The sequence below is a fragment of the Castor canadensis genome, chromosome 9 (genome assembly GCF_047511655.1).
Source record: "Castor canadensis chromosome 9, mCasCan1.hap1v2, whole genome shotgun sequence".
Lineage (NCBI taxonomy): Eukaryota > Metazoa > Chordata > Mammalia > Rodentia > Castoridae > Castor > Castor canadensis.
In genome coordinates this window covers 19,888,392-19,910,585 of record NC_133394.1, presented here as the reverse complement: position 1 = coordinate 19,910,585, position 22,194 = coordinate 19,888,392, and the positions used below count along the sequence as shown (strand labels likewise).

Sequence of the window (22,194 nt, the reverse complement as noted above, 5' to 3'; positions counted from 1 at the left end):
AAGGAAGCACAGCATACATGTCAAAAGAGCACCTGTGTGGCTAGACAAAAAAAACCCCAAGTGCTACAGTTACAGTATTTGAGCTAAAAAAGAAAAAAAAAGACCCCAGAAAAGTTAATGGGTTGAACTTTGTAACTCTATAATGAAATATCAAATATTTCTTCAGATTGCAATTTGAAGAATTTGAATATTTCTTCAAATTGAAATTTGAGTGACTATTTAAGAGATGAGATGATTATGTCTAATTTTTATGTACATTAGATACTTATCTTAGTTTTTAATAAGATATAAACATCTTGTGTTTATATAGTAAAAGTGATTTTCTGACTTTTTATAGTTTGAATTTGTACATAATCTTTTGCCATCAGAAGAAAGTAAGACAAGCCCAGTGATTGAACGGCTACAGCTTCTTGCCTAGCTGCACATGTGAATTAATGGGTTGAACAATGGTTAGTGGAATAGTAGAATGAGGAGACATGTAAATTCACTGGCTTCAGTATATCTGTTGAATTGCCAAGTTTGTTGAGTTTGTCAAATTTTGGTAGCTATTGTATAACTGCAGAAGCAATAAGTTGAGTATTGTACTAAATGATTTTTAGTAGCATCATTAAGACAGATATCAGGCATACACCTTGTCAAATTCTGTATACTGTGATAACTTGGAATGAAAATGATTGTTGCAAGTAATCCAAATGACATTGGCCAGATTACTGATGAAGCTGTAGGGACATTCTTATTAGATTGGCAAATCTTATCTATAATCTATTACTTTTAAAACTTATTTCCTTTGTATAACAGTACATAAAGTATGTATACTTTAGGAAAAATTTACACCTTAATGTATTAAGGTCACACATTCTTGTAAGTGCAACACAGCTCAATGATAGACATTTGCCAGTTATCCCAGATGCCACTCCAAGTCTTCTGATTTAACCATAGCCCCTTCCCTCCTTCTGTGTAGTCATTACTTCTGTGCTTGCAATTTTATCAACCAGACAAACCCCACTGAATACTATTGCTTAACCTTGACCATTATAAAAAAGAGAGTTGTTGTTTTAGGTGTCCAGGCTTATTTTCCTCTTCTTTTTCTTTAATTATACATTTGACTTGGCTTTTCATAATTTTTAGATTGATGGAATTCTTTGAGAAGGACAAATAAAATGGTGAGGGAGTTTAAAGTCATGCCAAATGAGAAGTGACTTAATGAAACTGAGGTGGTTATGAGGCAGATAATAGCAGGATTAAGTTTTGTTTGTATAGCTGCCAAAGAGAGAACATACCAAGTGGAAATTTTAAGGAGGGAAATTTCAACTAAGGTAAAGGAAAAACTTCATAAATATAAAATTGATTTTTAAAAATGCAACGTATTCAGATAGTGGAGGTTCAATTCTCTTTTATCTGAACTACTGGCATATTGATCACCTGTTGTATGCCTAGTGCTAATAAAAGTATTGGGCCTGTAATAACTTAATTTTTATAATACTGTTAAGTACATTATTCATATGTCATAACTTACTTAAGAGAACTTGAGAGTCTTATAAGCTGCCTCTCTAGAACAGCAGTTTTCTGACTTTCATACTGAGAACTCTTTTAAAATTATTTAAAATTATTCTATATCTCTTAATTATTCATTTATATCTATTGTTATTTATTGTACTAGATATTAAAATTGAAAATTTAAAAACATAAGCACAATTGCCTTACTATCAGAGCAACGACTTCATCACAAATTATGTAGTCATTATGTACTTGGCAGAAAATTTGTATGAAAAGTTAGTAACTTGTTGGTATTATGAAAACAGGCTCAGGACTTTTAGAAGGTCTCTGCAACTCCCAGAAGTCCTCAGACCACTGACTCTATTCCTCATGTTTAACAGGTTAAATAAAGCATGTTTTTCTTGTCACTTAAAAAGAGTTGAAATTATACTTTGTTCTTTGTTTCCGGTTTGGAAGATAGTGATAGTTATTGTAAGCAATACCCAATTGAGGAGTATTGAATTAAGTAACTGCTAGTTTCATTTCTTCTGACATCATACTTCACTCTTGATGAAGCAACCTCCCATTTTGGGGTATTTGCATAGTCTTTACTGGTTCAGTATCCCTAAAACAAAAATCTAAAATCTGAAATGCTCCAAAATTCAAAATTGTTTGTCTGTTGTGTTGGTACACAAACAGTTTCTGTTTTTGTAGCATTTGGACTTTTGAAGGTTTTTTTTTTTTTTTGTTGTTGTTGTTAGGGATGCTCAACCTATACCATAGTAAGTATTCACTATGTGCCAGACACATCTTTAAACATTGTGCATGCATTATCTTTTGTTTAATCCTTAAATAGTTCAGTGAGATAGAGGTACCTTCATTTCAAACCCTCTTTTGTAGATGAGGCAACTGAGATTTAAAGATCTTGAGTAATATACTCAAGTTAAATAGCTAGGTACTGGTTTGTACCTGATCTTACTTAACTGATCCTGTTCTTAATCAATAATCTTTTACAGCCTTACTTTTATGCTGTTCTCTGCTTTACCATGGGTTTGGCTTTGACATCATCCTGAGATGGTGTATTTCTTAATGTTCTTTGTTAGTATTTCTTATTCTTACCTCCTGCAGAAAGCAGCAGTGCTGGAATCTGGAATGGCTAATCTTTAATCTCAAAAGAGGTAGAGTTCAGAAAGACAAGTCCTTTATAGCAGGATGACTAGTGCTTAAGAGGCAGAACAGAACAGGTTTGGACCTTTGTTTTTTTCACCTGTAGAATGTACATCAAAGGTTTGCTTTAACGAAATTGTAATTCATATGCCCAGAACAAAGTGAGAATGATTGTTAGTATTTTTGCAGTTGTGTTGGAAATTGCAAGGAAGCAATATGGCAAAGTTGGATAGAGTCTTTAGGTTAGTGTAGAATTTGATTCCATTATTTTGCCGTAAAATTTTATCAGTTCAGACTTCAAAATATTTATAATCAAATTTAAATACAGTGCTATAGTTAAATTTAGTTTTATTTAGTTAAATATAACTTTAAAAGTACTTTGTAACTCATAAATAAGAGCAATTAGAGTGTGTGCCTGAATTTTGGGGTGTGGGGAAGCAGGTGGGGAACTAGTAAAAATGACCGAGATTGGTTAGTCCTGTTATGAGTGGGCTTAGGACAGATCATATTTGATTTCTTTGACTTAGCTGAAGACAGCCTAAAACTTTTTTTTTTTTTTTCTTTTGGCCAGGCTTAAGATGCATAGCCCTGATTGAAAAAGGCAATGTTTAGAGGTCTGAGAAAGAGAGATGAATCACTATCTTTAAGAAGGGGATTTCCTATCAAAGGAGTCATAGTGGTATCCTTACTATCAGTTGTACCTTTTGTTTTGTCTTGATACCGCAAGATACTCTGGGCTGAAAGAAAATTTGGCTTATTGAAGTGGCTCAGAAATAACTGAATTCAAACATGGTACTGAATCTTACTACTTAAGAATCTTTGGGCAAGTGATCTTAATCTGAACCTGTTTCCTGTTTTGTAAACCAGGATAATGATGTCAGAGTTCTGGATTAAATGAATCTGCAGTAGGTAGCATAGTACTATAATGTTTGTCGCCTAAGTGAATACAGTAGAAGCATCTTCACTAATTTGAATATAAAACTGACTTCATATTTATAAGATTTCCTGCTATTATTTTGGTTTCTATATCTTGAGTGTTATAAGAAAAGGAAGGCATATTTTTGTTTCTTCTTATTTTGAGTTAGCACTTTGATTTTGTCTCGGCAAGTCAGAATAAAGGAAACCTATTAGAAACTTCAAAATCTACGAAATTGTCCTTTCAACAGATCTGCAAGCCAGTGGTTTGGGAGCAGTGACTAACCACCCTTATTATCTTCCTACTTATTTGAATGGCTGAGTTTAGTGGTAAAATCCTTCAGCAGCCCTCATTGTGATAAGGAATTTGAGTTGTGACCAACCCACAATGCTTCCTCTTAGTTTTAGGATGAGTGTACAACACAGCATTGTTGTGTTTGAGAGTGTTTTACAACTGCTGCCTTGTTAGGTTTGTCCAGAAATACTGTTTTATAACCTGAAAAATCTAAAAAATTTCTTGTGAAAAATTATAGATCAGTAAATAAAGGATCTACTTTACTGATTTTATCATTATGATAGTGTTGCTTTATTTCTGTACAAGACAAGATCTTTATAAGGAAACCATATTTCTTACTGTCTAAAAAAAATAGCCCTAAAAAAATAATAGCCCTTACTCTGTATGAGAAAAGAAGGAAAAAGAGTTTTAAGTGGATTATAATATTTCTTGGTGTTAGAACCAGTGCTTTTAGTTTTGGGATTTTTCGTGGTGGTGATGGTGGTTTTTTATTTTTTGGGGGCACCATAGTATTAACATTCATTGGGTGGAGATGGAACTGGCTGGAATGAAGTTTATCTAGCTTGGTTTCTACCATAATTATGTGACTTTTACAAAATTTCCATAGTTGTATGTTTTACAAAGGTCTAACTAGTGTAGATGCTTTTCTCATAATTAAAAAATTCACACCTGTAAGTATAATATTCTTTCTTTTCCCCCAGTTCAAATATGTGTTTTCTGAAACCACACTATGTGCAAGGTAATCTGGCAGTATCTTTTGCAGTATGTCAGTTCGGCCTTCTTGCAGGAATTTGAAGAAGAAGGTTGAATGATTGTTTCTGAGTCTGTGAATAGTGATTGTCTAGTATATTCATCTAGATGAGGTAATTGTTTTGATTCAGAGAGCAAGCAACAAAATTGAGGCAGGAGTTTTTGAAGTGGGAAGCAGATGAAGTAAAGGCAGCAGGGTTTACCTGAGTTCAAATTTCATACTTAACCAAATGAAACCTTCAGGAGTCAGGCAAGAGGGATCAAGCAGTAGTAAATAAAAATAACATTCCTAAATTTTAAAAACAAATGACAAGAAGGCATTTTTTTCCCCTTGTAGCCACAATAAATAGTTGCCATATTAAAATTATTATTAGTTAGGAACCCTGCTATAGAAATTGACTTGTCACTTCTTCTGCATATAGTAGGTTTTCCATATTATGATGGTAGATTTATTCAGAAGTTCAAAACCTTGGAAAATGATAGTGAGATAGAGTAGAGATTGTAGCTAAAAGGATTTGAATCCGTAATTGCTATTCCTCAGAGTCTCATTGTGATCATGCTGAGGCTCTCCTTAAAAATGCAGAATTATTTCCAGAGTTTAGCAGATTCTGGCTTTCTCTGATCCTTAGGCAGTGGCTTCAGATGTTTCTTCTAGTATAGTTGCTTATGGTCTATACTTTTGTCAAAATTCTCTTTACCTGCTAGGGAACATTTCACAATGAACTATGTGTTCACTGTTTTCTTACTAGGACCTGGATTTTAGTAAAATTGTCACCTTCTCTGTTGGAAGTGGAAAAATTAGTATTCTGTGCTTTTATCCTGGCTTTCTGATGTGATTATATCTGGTATTAGTGTAGGGAAGTTTGCACTAATGAGGCCATGCAAAGAAGACCAAACTTTTTGTCAATATGAGACAACAGGCTCCTAGCAGGACAGTTGAGGATGGCAGAGAAGTTTTTGTATTGTGGTCAATTAACAGATGCTTTTTTTTTTTTGGTTTTTGTTTTTCATTTGTTTTTTGGTGGTACTGGGTTTTGAACTGGGGCCTCACACTTGCTAGGCAAGTGCTATACCACTTGAGCTATGCCCTTGCCCTTTGTTTTCTTTTTCAAGGTAGGGTCTGCATTTTTGCCGGACAGGGAGCTTGGACTCCCTCAGGGGGGGGAGCTTGGACCACAGTGAGAGACCTCCTGTGTAGGTGGCACCACTGTCCCTGACTTATTGGTTGATATGGGGTCTCACTAATTTTTTGCCCTGGGTGGCTTCGAACTGTGCTCCTTCTGATATCCATCTCCCCTGTAGCTGGGATGACAGGCAGGAGCCACTGTGTCCAGAAACATACTCATTTATAAATTATGTACTTCTTATTTAATGTGGAAAGCATGGATGAGTTCTGAAGAACATGCATAGTTATGTATCCTGACACTGCCATCAAGATACAGAATATTTTTATCACTCCAGAAAGTTCCCTCATGCTCTATTGTAATCAATCCCTATGCTTACTATTCTGATTTCTGTCATTATAGATTAGGTGTATGGTGTTTCAAACAATATATATGCAAATGTGTAGTGTTACTTGATTGTCTTCTTTCATTTGATACACTGTTTTTTGAGACAGGGTCTTACTATGTAGCCCAGGCTGGCCTTGAATTTAATGTTCTCCTGCCTCAGCCTTCTGACTTCTTGGATTGTAGTTGCGTTTAACTGCAGGCTTTTCAACATAGTGCTTTTGACATCCATTTGAAACAATTCATTAAAAAAATTTTTTTTATTCATATGTGCATACAAGGCTTGGGTCATTTCTCCCTCCTGCCTCCGCCCCCTCCCTCTCCCCCCCAACCCCTCAATACCCAGCAGAAACTATTTTGCCCTTATCTCTAATTTTGTTGAAGAGAGAGTATAAGCAATAATAGGAAGGAACAAGGGTTTTTGCTGGTTGAGATAAGGATAGCTATACAGGGAGTTGACTCACATTAATTTCCTGTGTGTATGTTACCATTTGGTTAATTCTTTTTGATCTAACCTTTTCTCTAGTTCCTGGTCCCCTTCTCCTATTGGCCTCAGTTGCTTTTAAGGTATCTGCTTTAGTTTCTCTGCGTTGAAGGCAACAAATGCTAGCTAATTTTTTAGGTGTCTCACTTATCCTCATATCTCCCTGTGTGCTCTCGCTTTTATCTTGTGATCAAAGTTCAATCCCCTTGTTGTGTTTGCCCTTCATCTAATGTCCGCATATGAGGGAGAACATATGATTTTTGGTCTTTTGGGCCAGGTTAACCTCACTTAGAATGGTGTTCTCCAATTCCATCCATTTACCAGCGAATGATAACATTTCATTCTTCATGGCTGCATAAAATTCCATTGTGTATAGATACCACATTTTCTTGATCCATTCGTCAGTAGTGGGGCATCTTGGCTTGTTTCCATAACTTGGTATTGTGAATAGTGCTGCAATAAACATGGGTATGCAGGTGCCTCTGCAGTAACCTGTGTCACAGTCTTTTGGGTATATCCCCAAGAGTGGTATTGCTGGACCAAATGGTAGATCAATGTTTAGCTTTTTATGTAGCCTCCAGATTTTTTTCCAGAGTAGTTACACTAGTTTACATTCCCACCAGCAGTGTAAGAGGGTTCCTTTTTCCCCGAATCCTCGCCAGCACCTGTTGTTGGTGGTGTTGCTAATGATGGCTATTCTAACAGGGGTGAGGTGGAATCTTAGTGTGGTTTTAATTTGCATTTCCTTTTTTGCTAGAGATGGTGAGCATTTGTTCATGTGTTTTTTGGCCATTTGAATTTCTTCTTTTGAGAAAGTTCTGTTAAGTTCATTTGCCCATTTCTTTATTGGTTCATTAGTTTTGGGAGAATTTAGTTTGTTAAGTTCCCTATATATTCTGGTTATCAGTCCTTTGTCTGATGTGTAGCTGGCAAATATTTTCTCCCACTCTGTGGGTGTTCTCTTCAGTTTAGAGACCATTTCTTTTGATGAGCAGAAGCTTTTTAGTTTTATGAAATCCCATTTATTTATGCTATCTCTTAGTTTCTGTCCTCCTGGGGTTCCGTTGAGAAAGTTCTAACCTATACCTACTAACTCCAGAGTATTTCCTACTCTTTCCTGTATCAACTTTAGAGTTTGTGGTCTGATATTAAGATCCTTGATCTATTTTGAGTTAATATTGGTATAGGGTGATATACATGGATTTAGTTTCAGTTTTTTGTATACTACTAACCAGTTTTCCCACCAGTTTTTGTTGAAGAGACTGCTTTTTCTCCATCGTATATTTTTAGCGCCTTTGGCAAAGACAAGTTGGTTATAGTTGTGTGACTTCATATCTGGGTCCTCTATTCCGTTCCACTGGTCTTCATGTCTGTTTTTGTGCCAGTACCATGCTGTTTTTATTGTTTCTGCTTTGTAATATAGTTTGAAGTCGGGTATTGTGAGACCTCCAGCATTGTTCTTTTAACTAAGTATTGCCTTGGCTATTCGTGGCCTTTTGTGTTTCCCTATAAATTTCATGGTAGATTTTTCAATCTCTAATGAATGTCCTTGGAATTTTGATGGGAATTGCATTAAACATGTAGATTTCTTTTGGGAGTATAGACATTTTTACTATGTTGATTCTACCAATCCATGAGCATGGAAGATCTCTCCACTTTCTATAGTCTTCTTCAGTCTCTTCCTTCAGAAGTTTACAGTTTTCCTTGTAGAGGTTGTTCACATCTTTTGTTTGGTTTACACCTAGGTATTTGATTTTTTTTGAGGCTATTGTAAATCCAGTTGTTTTCATATATTCTTTCTCAGTTTGTTCATTATTAGTGTATAGAAATGCTAGTGATTTTTCAATGTTGATTTTATATCCTGCTACCTTGCTGTAGCTATTGATGATGTCTAGAAGCTTCTAAGTAGAGTTTTTTGGGTCTTTAAGGTATAGGATCACGTCGTCTGCAAATAGGGATATTTTGACAGTTTCTCTACCTGTTTGTATTTCTTTTATTCCTTCTTCTTGCCTAATTGCTGTGGCTAGGAATTCTAGTACTATGTTGAATAGGAGTGGAGATAGTGGGCATCCTTGTCTGGTTCCTGATTTTAGAGGGAATGGTTTCAGTTTTTCTCCGTTAAGTATAATGTTGGCTATAGGTTTGTCATATATAGCTTTTATAATGTTGAGGTACTTTCCTTCTATTCCTAGTTTTCTTAGAGCTTTTATCATGAAATGGTGTTGGATCTTATCAAAGGCTTTTTCTGCATCTCTTGAGATGATCAAGTGGTTTTTGTCTTTGCTTCTGTTAATGTGGTTTATTACATTTATTGATTTTCATATGTTGAACCACCCCTGCATCCCTGGGATGAAGCCTACTTGGTCGTGGTGAATAATCTTTTTGATGTGTTGTTGAATTCGATTTGCCATTATTTTGTTGAGGATTTTTGCATCAATGTTCATTAAGGAGACTGGCCTATAGTTCTCCTTTTTGGAGGTGTCTTTGCCTGGTTTTGGGATAAGTGTAATACTGGCTTCATAAAATGTGTTTGGCAGTTTTCCTTCCCTTTCTATTTCATGGAACAGTTTAAGGAGGGTTGGTATCAGTTCTTCTTTAAAGGTCTGAAAGAATTCAGCAGAGAATCCATCAGGTCCTGGACTTTTCTTTTTGGGGAGACTCTTGATTGCTGCTTCAATTTCATTTTGTGTTATAGGTCTATTCAGGTAATTAATTTCCTCCTGGTTCGGTTTTGGATGATAATATGTATCTAGAAATCTGTTCATTTCTTTAAGATTTTCAAATTCATTTGAATATAGGTTCTCGAAGTAGTCTCTGATGATTTCCTGGACTTCCATGGTATTTGTTGTTATCTCCCCTTTTGCATCCCTGATTTTACTAATTTGGATTTTTTCTCTCCTCATTTTAGTCAGGTTTGCCAGGGGTCTATCGATCTTGTTTATTTTTTCAAAGAACCAACTTTTTGTTTCATTAATTCTTTGTATTTTTTTTTTGGTTTCTATCTCGTTGAGTTCAGCTCTTATTTTTATTATTTCTCTCCTTCTATTTGTTTTGGGATTTGCTTGTTCTTGTTTTTCTAGGAGTTTGAGATGTATCATTAGGTCATTGATTTGGGATCTTTGACTTTTTAACATATGCATTCATGGCTGTAAACTCAGGACTGCCTTAGCTGTGTCCCATAGGTTCCAGTAGGTTGTGTTTTCATTTTCATTGACTTCCAGGAACTTTAAAATTTCCTCTTTTATTTCATCAATGACCCATTGTTCATTAAGTAATTAGTTATTCAGTTTCCAGCTGTTTGAATGTTTTTTGTCTTTACTTTTGTTGTTGAGTTCTAGTTTCATTGCATTGTGATCAGATAGTATGCACGGTATAATTTCTATTTTCTTATATTTGCTGAGGCTTGGTTTGTGCCCTAGGATATGATCTGTTTTCGAGAAGGTTCCATGAGCTGCTGAGAAGAATGTATATTGTTTAGAAGTTGGATGAAATGTTCTGTCTACATCAAGTAGGTCCATTTGATCTATTTTATATTTTAGATCTTGAATTTATTTATTGATTTTTTTTGTTTGGATGACCTATCTATTGATGATAATGGGGTGTTAAAATCTCCCACAACCACTGTGTTGGAGTTAATGTATGTTGTTAGGTCTTTCAGGGTATGTTTGATGAAATTGGGTGCATTGATATTAGGTGCATATAGGTTGATAATTATTATTTCCTTTTGGTCTATTTCTGCTTTTATTAGTATGGAGTGTCTTTCTTTATCTCGTTTGATCAATGTAGGTTTGAAGTCTACTTTGTCAGAGATAAGTATTGCTACTTACTCCTGCCTGTTTTCGGGGGCCATTGGCTTGGTAAATCTTCTTCCAGCCTTTCATCCTAAGCCTATGCTTATTTCTTTCGGTGAGATGGGTCTCCTGTAAGCAACAAATTGTTGGATCTTCCCTTTTAATCCATTCCATCAAATGGTGCCTTTTGATGGGTGAATTAAGTCCGTTAACATTAAGTGTTAGTACTGATAGGTATGTGGTGATTCCTGTCATTTAGTTGTCTTAGTTGTTCGAAGGTTTGATTGTGTGTACCTCAGTTGAGGTTACTGTCTACTTTCTTGCTTTTTCTTTTCCTGTAGTTTGGTGCTGCCTGTCCTTTCATGGTTATGTTGGGTTTCACTTTCTGTGTGCAGAATCCCTTGAAGAATCTTTTTTAGTGGTGGCTTTGTGGTCACATATTGTTTTAGTTTCTGCTTATCATGGAAGAATTTAATTGCTCCGTCTATTTTGAATAATAGTTTTGCTGGGTAGAGTATCCTGGGGTTGGAGTTATTTTCATTCAGTGCCCGGAAGATCTAACCCCATGCTCTTCTTGCTTTTAATGTTTCTGTTGAGAAGTCTGCTGTGATTTTCATGAGTTTACCTTTGTATGTTATTTGTTTTTTCTCTCTTACAGCCTTCAATATTCTTTCCTTAGTTTCTGAACTTGTTGTTTTAATGATGACATGTCGTGGGGTAGTTCTATTTGGATCTGGTCTGTTTGGTGTCCTGGAGGCCTCTTGCATTTGTATGGGAATATCTTTCTCTAGATTTGGGAAGTTTTCTGTTATTATTTTGTTGAATATATTACGCATTCCCTTCACTTGCACCTCTTCTCCTTCGATGCCCATGATTCTCAAGTTTGGTCTTTTGATGGAGTCAGTGAGTTCTTGCATTTTCTTTTCACAGGTCTTGAGTTGTTTAATTAATAGTTCTTCTGTTTTTCCTTTAATTACCATTTCATCTTCAAGTTCTGAAATGATATTTAGAATGGAAGGGTGAGAGGGGATGGAAAGCAAAGAAGATAAAGGAAAAGAAAAACAAATAAGCAAGTAGAAAAAAAACAAAACAAAGAAACAAACAGAAAAGTTTCAAAGATACAGGGAGAGACAGTGTACTAATCAATCCTAAGCTGAAAAGGCATTAGAGAGACAGAAAGAAGATTGAAAATAAAAAATAAAAAGAATAAAGATAAGAATAATAATAAAAAATAAGTAAATGAAAGAAAAAAATACATAAAAAATATCTCCAAGTTCAAATGCAATGAAGTTTCAGTCTTAATAATTTTGATGTTCCTCCCTCAGCCTCCAATCCTGGAGATGGTACATCAGATGCTGTTCGGTAGTTGTCTCATCAAAGGGAAAAAATAAAATAATACAAAACAAAAAAAAAACCCCACAAAGTGTCCCAAGTTCAAATGCAATACAGTTTCAGTAAGTTTTTCAACGTGCAGGTGTAGTTTGGTTGTTTTCTTATCAAAGGTAGGGAGAGAGAAATAAAAGAGTCTGGAGACAGGTCTGTGAATGGCTATCTGGGGCTGTGGTTTGCATGCCTGCTGTTGCTGGCAGCATTATTTATGCAGATCTCTGGGGTGAGCTTGGCACTCACCTGGCCCGGCAGGCTTTGTTTACTCAGAGTTCTCCTGTGTGGGAGCGGCTGCTACGAGCTTTCCCCTTTCCAAGCACTGGGGGAGGTGACACTGTACCCGCTTTCTCAGGCCAGCATGTTTGTTTATTTACAGTTCATGTGGGAAGTAGGTCTTCCCCCATCTCCTGTGGAGTTTTCCTTCCTCCACCACTCTCACAAGATTTCCTGCTCCTGGTTGCTGGGCATGCGCCGCCTCTCCCGCCCTCTCCAGCTGGCCGGCATGTTTATTTACAGTTCCCGGAGGGATTCCCCTCCGCCCCTCTTCAGTGCTCAGGGCACTCCACCCTGTTACCCATGTGTCTTTATTGTTCTTATTGCTTATTACTCAGTTTCTCTTTTTTTCCCTGGGTGGGGGTCGGTCTGTCCAGGGGGCTATGCTGATCTGTCCCAGGTTGTTTGTGGGTGTACCACATACCACTTAGCTCACCGTGTGGTCTGCATCTTCCCAAGCTGTCTGGGCGCGGTTGTCTGGTGGCCCGGGGGCCCTCCTGGTTTCTCCATTCACGGTGAAGTGGAGATGCTCTGCACAGGCAGGAGGTATGGAGGGGTCAAAGTTTTGCCTCTTCTCGGTGGCTTTGCCTGCAAGGTGTGTCTCTGGCATCTCTCCAAGATTTCACTTTAGGAGGCACACTTTCTGCTTCCTCCCTCTAGCCGCCATCTTGGAATCCTCCCATTTTTAAATTTCTATTAGAAGTATACACCTCAATTTATTTGTCCATTCTTCCCTTAGTGAACATTTGAGTTGCTTTTCTGAGATCATAAGCATTCTAGTATCAGTCTAGGGATTATGTGCTAGTTTATAGGGTCAGCGACATTTTTTTTTTTAAGAAACTGCCAAATGGTTTCCTACAATGTTGCCATTGTTATTTTACATTTCCACTAATAGTATGAGAAAGTTCTAGTTGCTTCCTCTACTCATTAACACTTGGTGTTTGGTTTTAATTTTAGTAGTTCTTGGGAATGGAAATAATATTGCATTGTGGTTTTAATTTATATTTCCCTGATGGCTAATGTTGTTGAGTCAAATATCATAAAAAATGTATCTATTAAATAAAATATTTATTAACACTTCCCTTTTCTGGTCAATTATTTTTTACCCACTTTTTTATGTAATTAAATTTTGAGTGATTGAATATGTGAATGACTACTGTGATTGTTTGCTCTTCTCAGACATATTTCAGCTTTCATATGCAAGCAACAAAATCCTGATGACAGCTGTACTTTACTTTAGAGACCATGTAGGGACCTGTTAGCTCAGCAACAGGTTTTCTTCTTCCCCCTGTAAATTTCAGGTCTTGAACTACCACAGAGAACAAGAAATAGCCGTATCAATTTAGGATGGACATTTACACTTTTATATTATAAAGATCTATTCATTATTCTTTTTAGTTTACAGTCTGCAAAAATGTTATTAAATATTATTAAAATGTTATTAAATATTTTCTAGAAAATGGGAAAATTGCTCCATATGTATATATATATCTATATCTATACAGATATATATAAATGTTTTTAGAAATTATAAGAAGTGCTGTTATATATAGACAGTAATAGTGTGATATGGACTTTTAAATATCGCTTCCTGAATGTGGAAAAGAGCCTGGTATTTATTTTCTATGTATGTGTTTGGTTGTATCTTTGGGTTGTAAAGCTCATCATTGGAGTATGTCTACTTATGTACATGTGTCTGGGTCTGTATGTTTAAATAGTTCAGGCAAGAGACAGATGGAATCTGCTCAATTAAAAAGAACTAGTGAAGTGTAATCAATTGTAGAGATACTTGGGGTAGACTTAGAAGAAATTAGTGATATGAGTAGTGACAAAGCTGTGGTGACATGGCAAAATAGCTTGTAACAAATGATGGAAACCAGCAAGATTTTCAGATGTCCTCTCTCTCTCTTTTCTTTTTTTTTTCCCTGTCCCTGGGCTTGAACTCAGGGACTACACTGTGAGCCACTCCACCAGCCCTTTTATGTGATGAATTTTGTTTGAGATAGGGTCTTATGAACTATTTGCTGGCTTCTAACCGCCATCCTCCTATCTCTGCCTCCAAAGTAGCTAGGATTACAGGTGTGAACCACCAGTGCCTGGCTTCCTCCTTTTTTTTTTTTTAACTTTCAGAAAAGTTCTGTCTATGGTACTAAGGATTTATTTTGCTCCAGAGAACTCAACAATAAATTACCAACAGGTTGCACTATCTTCTCCAAACACTGAGTTTGCATTTTAGTATAAACAAGAACATTTCATGCCTAATCACAGTATAGCCATTAAAACTGAGGCTGTTGGTATTGATGTCTTAGATTATTTCTCAGACTCTATTCCAGTTTCACCAGTTGTCTAAATGTCTCATATAGCAAAAGGGTTCCATTCAGAATTATGTGTTGCATTTAGTTACTGTATATCTGGAATAGTTCCTTGATCTTACTTTATGTTTAATCCTTTAACACAAATCTCTTTTTTGGTGGTGCTAGAGTTTAGAGTTTGAACTCAGGACTTAACTAGGCAGGTGCTCTCTTGAGCCACACCCACCTCCAGCTATTTATGCTGATTATTTTGGTGATAAGAGTCTCCACTTTTTGCCCAGGTTGTCGTTGATTGTGAACTTCATATTTTATGCTTCCCATCCTAGCTGTGATAATAGGCTACATGTATAACACCATGCACAGTGTCTTTTTTTCTGTTGAGATGGGGGTCTTTTTTTGCTTGGCTGCCCTGGAATTTCAGTCCTCCCAATGTCAGCCTCCCAATGAGCTAGAGTTAGGTGTATGAGCCACTGGTGCCTGGCTGTACAGAGACTCTTAATTTGGTCTTGCCTAATGTTTCCACACTAGTGGATTCAGACTATACATCATTAGTAGGAACATCACAGAAGCAATGCTACCTTTCTCTCACTGTTTTAGGTAGACAAACTTCCAATTGGTTCCATTACTGATAATTTGTTTTTAGCCTTTGTCTTTTTATACCGGAGGAATACTTAATGTTCGTATCTCAAGAAGCCCTTCATAAAAATGATCGTACATACAGCTGTGGTACATTAGCTTGGGCAGATTGTTGTAGATAATGATAACTCATTTTTGATAGTTGTCAGTTCCTTTCTGAGCAGAGAGTGTTCTTTTTATATTGGTGCACTTTTTGTATGGTTTCCTCTCACCAGAAAAGATTAACAGTTCATTACAGCAGATAAAGGAGATTCCATTTTTTTCTTTGTGAAACTTTATCTTATGCTCCTAGGACTTACCACAAATTCCTGCTATAGGGGATCCAAATGTGATAGGGTATTGGAAGAGTAATTTTTACCCTATATTTAAGACTAAAAATAACATTTAAGTCAACTTTTTCTGGATAAAAATACAACCCCCCTGTAATTAAGCTTAGTTTATTATCTTTGAAATCAATCCTTTATCTTTTCATAAAATGTTCACACCCATAAGAAATCTAGTAAATTAAGTTTAAGTAAATAGCTTAAGCCAAAATGGGATTTAATTTTTCAAAATTTAGGTAATGGTCATAAATTGATTTAATTAATATTATTTACAACATGACATTTTATGAGCAGTATTGAATAGTAAAGCTACTAAAACCAACTATAAATAAAAATATAGCCTAGAGAAAATTTTATGTAAGACTTTGGAGAAAACATTTCCTTACTCAGTGATATGTAAGCTCAAATATAAGACCAGCAGTTAGAAAGTTGTTTCCTTTATAGATTCATGTATTATTTTTGTATCTTAAAAACAAATTGTATTTATCTCTCATCCTTACTTCTTTCAGCACAGAATAATTCTGGGTCAAACGTGATAAGCAAGTCATGTGGATGTCATTTTCAACTGAAATGAGATTTTCTGAGCTTAGTTTTCAAATGTGTTGAATTAGAAGAAGATTGTTTATATGTGTGAGAAGTTGAAAGCTATAGCTGTAATGTTCGTGTTTCCTTATGAATAGCAGAATATTCTTTTCTTCACTGAAGTCTAGAACTTGTCTGGGGAAGATCAGTAAAGCTCATTGAGTGCATGATGTGACTGCAGCTCTTCTTCCTTTTTTTCTCAAGTCAAGTGTTCACAGTCAGAATATTCAGAAAGAAGATCCTTTGTCCAGTTATATACGGGGCATTTATTTATTATTAGTTAATCTTAGGATTTATCCCCTGACTGGTTTCAAAAGTAATGCAAGTAACTTGGTCTATGTAGAGTGTAACCTTTATTACTTGCTTAAAATGTTTTGTGTGTGACCCAGCTTGCAGTTCTTTGGTGAAGGAAGCATGCTCAGTGCATGACTGGCTTAAAAAAATTCAATAATTATTTACTCAGTAAACAAATGTTTTGAGCATCTACCTAGCCAGACATTTTTGTGGGTGCTGTAGCTGACAGTGGTTAAAAAGGATAGAACTTAAATTGTACCAGAGGAACACATAAGTAAGTGGTGGATAGATAGGCAATTATTATCTACTATTTTAGTGCTTTTCTGTATTTAGTGCTATGGAGAAGAGTAAGAGAAGAAAAGGAGATATCAGGGGTGTTGCTACTTTTAATGGGATGTTTAGGGAGCATGTTATTGATTAAAGGACATCTGAGCGAGATCTTGAAGGACATAATGAAAAGAACCTTGCAGACGTGTTCAGGCAGAGGAACAGCCAGTGTTGTAGCACATTTTACTCTTTAAGAAAAGAACAAAGATTTCTTAGAAAGCAGGGAATGAAGTGAGAAAGTGACAGTAGCTCAGAGTGGTGGAACATATGTAGACTATATAGGATCTTCCAGGAAACTATAAAAGACATCTCCAAGATGCTTTCCTTGGGGTGAGATGGGAAACACTGGGTGAATTTTTAGCAGTGGAGTGACATGACTGACCTTTTTACTTGTTCCAGGTACTTACTGCTAATAAGCTTGATCACATTAATTAATAAATTGTTAATTTGGGATTCCAACGTTCATAAAGAGAACTGGGAAAGTTAGTAGTTGGTATGACAAGACGAGGCATTCATAGCAATTAGGGAGTCTTTTTGTAGGATTTAGTGAAAATCCTAAATTGCTTGAGTTATATAACCCCAAGCTTCAAGTTATTCTTCCTCATGACCAGGACAGTTTGGCTTATTTTCTTGTCATCCATCTCCTAAAGTTTCTTAAATGCCTTTCTAGCTCAAATCTAATGCATTATACCTGGCATATACCTTCTCAAAATAATGTTGCACAAAATGTCCCCTGTTTTCTTAGTGCTTCAGTGTCTACTATGATTTCAAACATAGAATTTGCCTTTTGAAGTCTTCTTCAATTGGAGGTAGGCTCTCAAAGTCCCATTTATTTTACATGTATACTATGCCCACATGTATTCCTTTGAGCAACCTAAAATAAAAAGTTCTCATGGTGTTGAGGAAGAAGGTCTTTTGAAAAGCAAGGTTCATGAGAAACTAGTTAAAAAGTTCATGAAAAACTAATTTTAATCACACACACAAGTTGGGTATGGTGGTACATGCCTGTAACTCCAGTACTCTGGAGGCAAGGGCAGGACCGTGATAAATTCAATGCCATCCTGGCATACATAGTGAGACCCTGTCTCAAAAGAAAAAAAATAAAGTAAAAGAAGACAGAGAAAGAAAGAGAGAGAGAAAGAGAAATAAATTAGTTCTGAAATACCACTAAAGCAAAAAGGAACAGCAGTAAAAGTTACCCTATGTTTTCTAGGACTTTTGGAAAGTTGTGAACTAGCTCGTTTTCCTAAATAGTCTTATTTTAATTTTGTTGAAGAACAAAGTCACTGTAATACCTGGGCTGGAGCTAACTGTTGTCATTTTTTTAGATAGGTATTATTAGATCAGGACTTCTCTGGTCTTCCCACTGCTGTGAAAGACACTGCCAAAAGAAGTGCTGTTCTGCCCACTAGCTTAAGAAAAAATAGTGTCCTCTCTTTTTTTTCCTTCTCCAATGATTATTTTATGCAAAGTCCAGGTTTATTATATCTGGACTATCTGAAATTTTGATTTATTTAAAAATTTGAGTGATCTGTATTTGAATGTTTAATTCTGGATAATTTATTCCTTTGTTAGATTAGCACAACCATAAATAGGTAGTCCTGTGGCTTCTTCATCAGTAGCTCAGAATACTGTGTGAATTTTGCAGTGCAAGAAGTACTCAGTCTAGAGGATTTAAGTAAAGTAAGTACAATCCATCCCTAATTATTCACAGATTCTGCATTTGCAAACTCACCTACTCAGTAAAATTTATTTATAATCTGCAAATTAATACTCATGGCCCTTTCACAGTCATTTGTGGACATGTTCATGGCAAAAATTTTGAGCCACTTGACATGTGTATTTCTACTTGAGGTCAATAAGATGACACTTTGTCTTCTTGTTACTATACTTCTTGATACTGTAAACACATGTCCTTTTCATGATCTCTAGTGAAACATTTTCCTGCCTTTTGCTGGTGATTGTGCTGTTTAAAATGACCACCAAGCATAGTACTGAACTGCCCTCTAATGTTTCTGAATGTAAAAAGGCTGTGATGTATACTTTAGGGAGAAAGTAATCTGTTCTAGATAAGCTTCATTCAAGCATGAATTATAGGAGGACTGGTCAGGGAGTTTAGTGTTAATGAGTCAGTAATATACATTAAATAAGGTATCTTTAATCAGAAACAGACATAAAAAAGATTTTGCATTGAACTGATGACCAAAAATGTTGTGACCAGAGGCTTATAGGAGCCCTGTTTTCCTTAGGAACAGTGGTTCAGTATTTACTAATTCAATTTTGCAGCAACTTCATAGAACACAATACCATGAATAAAGAGAATTAACTATTTAATTAACGGTGGTGACTTGTAAAGACTTTAGGTATTAGAAATGTTTGTGGTTACCTCTCTTTCTGAAACTTGTTTCAGGTATACTTAAATATGTGCTGGCAGTGTTGTAATGTGAATCTAATTTTACTTTGGGTCATGGTCATAAAAGGTTGTGATATTAGTTAGCATGTAAAGAACAAGTCTTATGTATTTTTGTTTAAAAAATTTTGGTTGTACTGGAGTTGATTAAAGAAACATTTCTAAATATTTTCCTTCAGAAGCATATTGAGCACTCAATAAATATTTGTTTTAGAATAATAACCTTGGAATACTATATTGATTCTGGTTTTGGAAAGAAGGTAGTATCAATGTTAGAGAGTAATTCTCCTAGGATTTTATGGTATGTGGTTTCTGTAGACTGAAGCACATGAAAGAAGACTCAGTTGAGTTTCAAGTTCTTGTCTGTGCTTTGCTTGAAGCTAACTTAAAGCTAGCAGTTCTGAGAAATTTACCTAATTTCTTTGAGCCTCGATTGCCTTGTCTGTGAAGTAAGGAACATTTTCAATTTAAAGATTCTATGGTTTCTTTTTGTTAGTATTATTCCTGCCCTTGTTGAGTCATTTCTATTCTCATCATGTCAGATTGCCAAGGAAATAGTGCAGTATTTCAGAACTGTGCGATGTCAAAATATATTAGCTCTCAGATTTCAGTTTACTGAACTCAAGTTCAGTTGCATTAGTTATTGATAAAAACATAAATTGTGCATTTGATATATCTTGACATTATGTACTTCTGTTGGTAAGAATAAATAAAGGAACATTCTTGATATTTTCATGACTTTTTTGGGATATAGGATATTATGTTGGTGTTTGTTTTATTTAACACAATGTTCTAAATCACAGAAAGTTCTCTTTAAAACTCAGAATACTTTTTTTGATAAAACTATTAACTTTTTCTCTGAGGCTTAAGTTTTAGATCATAAGTACTTAATTTTTTAAAAAAATATGTGTAATGTGTTGGCATTATTTTAGGTAACCTTGAACATATATAGGTACTGTAACAGATGAAATTTAATAGTGAACATGCTGAAAAGATGCTATATTAAATTTCAGGCCAAATGTTAAAAAAAAAAGTAAACATGCTTGATGTTTAAAATTTTAGAAATGTTGTAAAGAGAAGTAAATTTGAAGCACCTATAATACCAGTACTTAAAACACAGTTTTCTGAAGTCATCTGGTCTTTATGTAGTTTAAAATTTGTACTATAGTCATATAATTTCTTATTTTTCTCTTAGCATAATATAATAAAAACATCTGTGATTTCACAATTTTTTTAATAAACATCTTGTTTAGGGATATATAGATATATCTTTAGACATATCTATCCCATCTTATGGATTCTTTTATCTTGAACTTGGGTTTTGATTTTTATATACATACAGTTTTATCTCTTGTTTTGAGCTTTTGTGGATAAAGCTGCAGTGAGCATTGTCTGTATAATTTTTTTTTTTTTCTGTTTTAGGAATACTTCCTTAGGATAGATTGCCAGAAGTGGAGTTACTGGGTCAGAGGGTATGAACCTAAGAACTTTTTCCTTTTTTTTTGAATAAAATTTTTAATTTGCTGTCCAGTTGATTTATATTCATTGTGAAAAATGAAAGTCATAATTACTCCTATTTCATGACACTTATCTGAAGACAAGATTCTGTGATCAGGAAATTCCCAAGATACAAAACTTCGTGAATCTGATTTACCTTAGCATTTCCCAAACCTGACTGGACACTGGATTTTTTTTTGCGATATTCTTTGCATTTTGTAGAAGCTTTATGTAGGGCACAGTTTCCGAACTACTGATCTAAACTTTGAGCTGTTTTATTGGACAAAGAAACTAAATTGAACTATAAAGTTTCATGCTAAAATTATTTAAAAAGAATATTAAAATAAAGCTGTTTACTTTATGCATTTGAAAATGTCTTACAACTTTACAAGTTAAACTTTCTATATTGATTACCAAAACAAATCTTAATGCCTTGATAACATCAGATACTTTCTTGCAATCTTTAATGATACTTAGAATATAGACTTAAAGCATGAAAGTAGAAGATGATGTAGATTACACCAACTTTGTTCTCTCTCCTATTTTCCTTCACAGAATGTGAAAACCTTTGCATCTTCTGATAGTCTAGCCAAGGTGCAAGAAATAGCAAGCTGGCTTTTGGAAATGAATCAGGAACTGCTCTCTGTGGGCAGCAAAAGACGACGAACTGGAGGCTCTCTGAGAGGTAACCCTTCCTCAAGCCAGGTAGATGAGGAACAGATGAATCGTGTGGTGGAGGAGGAACAGCAGCAACAACTACGACACCAAGAGGAGGAGCACACTGCAAGGAATGGTGAAGTGGTTGGAGCAGAACCTAGGCCTGGAGACCAGAATGATTCCCAGCAAGGACAAGTTGAAGAAAACAATAATCAATTTATTTCAGTAGATGAGGATTCCTCAGGAAACCAAGAAGAGCAAGAAGAAGATGAAGAACATGGTGGTGAGCAAGATGAGGAAGATGAAGAAGAAGAGGAAATGGACCAGGAGAGTGATGATTTTGATCAGTCTGATGACAGTAGCAGAGAAGATGAACATACACATAGTAACAATGTCACAAACTCTAGCAGTATTGTGGACCTGCCCATTCACCAACTCTCCTCCCCATTCTATACAAAGACAACAAAAGTGAGTATATTCAGTTTACTGTTAACTTGACACACGTTCACATCTTTTAATTGTGATGAACTTTTCCTTACAGTCTTATTAGTACTGCCTGTTAATATTCACATATGTAATAATATAATGAGCTAATTTTTATTTTATAAAATGTAGTAGAAAGTATTACAAGTAGAAATATTGTTAAGTGGACAACCTAATTGCAAAAGGAGGGAAGGAAATCGATTTTGTTTACTATGAAAAATCATTAACATCAAATTTTCCTGCTGAAGTTTGCTCCCATTGGAGGGATTAGTAGTTTGTGTGGGTTATAGAAACTTTGGGTAAAATGTGATTTGTATAAAGTAATGAAGAAACTTCTTTTATTAACAAAGTATAGCCAGTGTTACAGGCTGCACATTCATAAGTGTTACTGTTTTTATTTTATTTTAGTGGCACTGGCATTTGAACTCAGGGCCTCACACTTGCTAGGTAGGCTCTTATACCCATTTAAACCACTCTACCAACCCTTTTTTTGTGATGGATTTTTTCTAGATCTCCCTGTTTTCCCAGGCTAGTTTTGAACCTCAGTCCTCCTGAAGTTTGTCTCCTGAGTAGCCTAGATTACAGGCGTGAGCCACTGGCGCCCAGCTTATAAGTATTTCTCTTAAGG

General features: G+C 35.5%; 1 protein-coding gene across 4 annotated transcripts in view; it reads left to right on the top strand.

Moving 5' to 3' along the window:
- The window catches only part of Fbxw7 (F-box and WD repeat domain containing 7), a 181,854-nt gene that overhangs the window by 80,828 nt on the left and 78,832 nt on the right, over positions 1–22,194 (top strand). For 2 of the 4 annotated variants that reach the window (XM_074041288.1, XM_074041286.1), the window contains one exon: positions 20,982–21,551. In XM_074041288.1, coding sequence (XP_073897389.1) covers positions 21,051–21,551 — 501 coding nt within the window. In that variant the 5' untranslated portion in view covers positions 20,982–21,050. Of the gene's footprint in view, positions 1–20,351; positions 20,402–20,981; positions 21,597–22,194 lie in introns of those variants that run through there. The other 2 variants (XM_074041287.1, XM_074041290.1) reach the window with 2 other exon arrangements.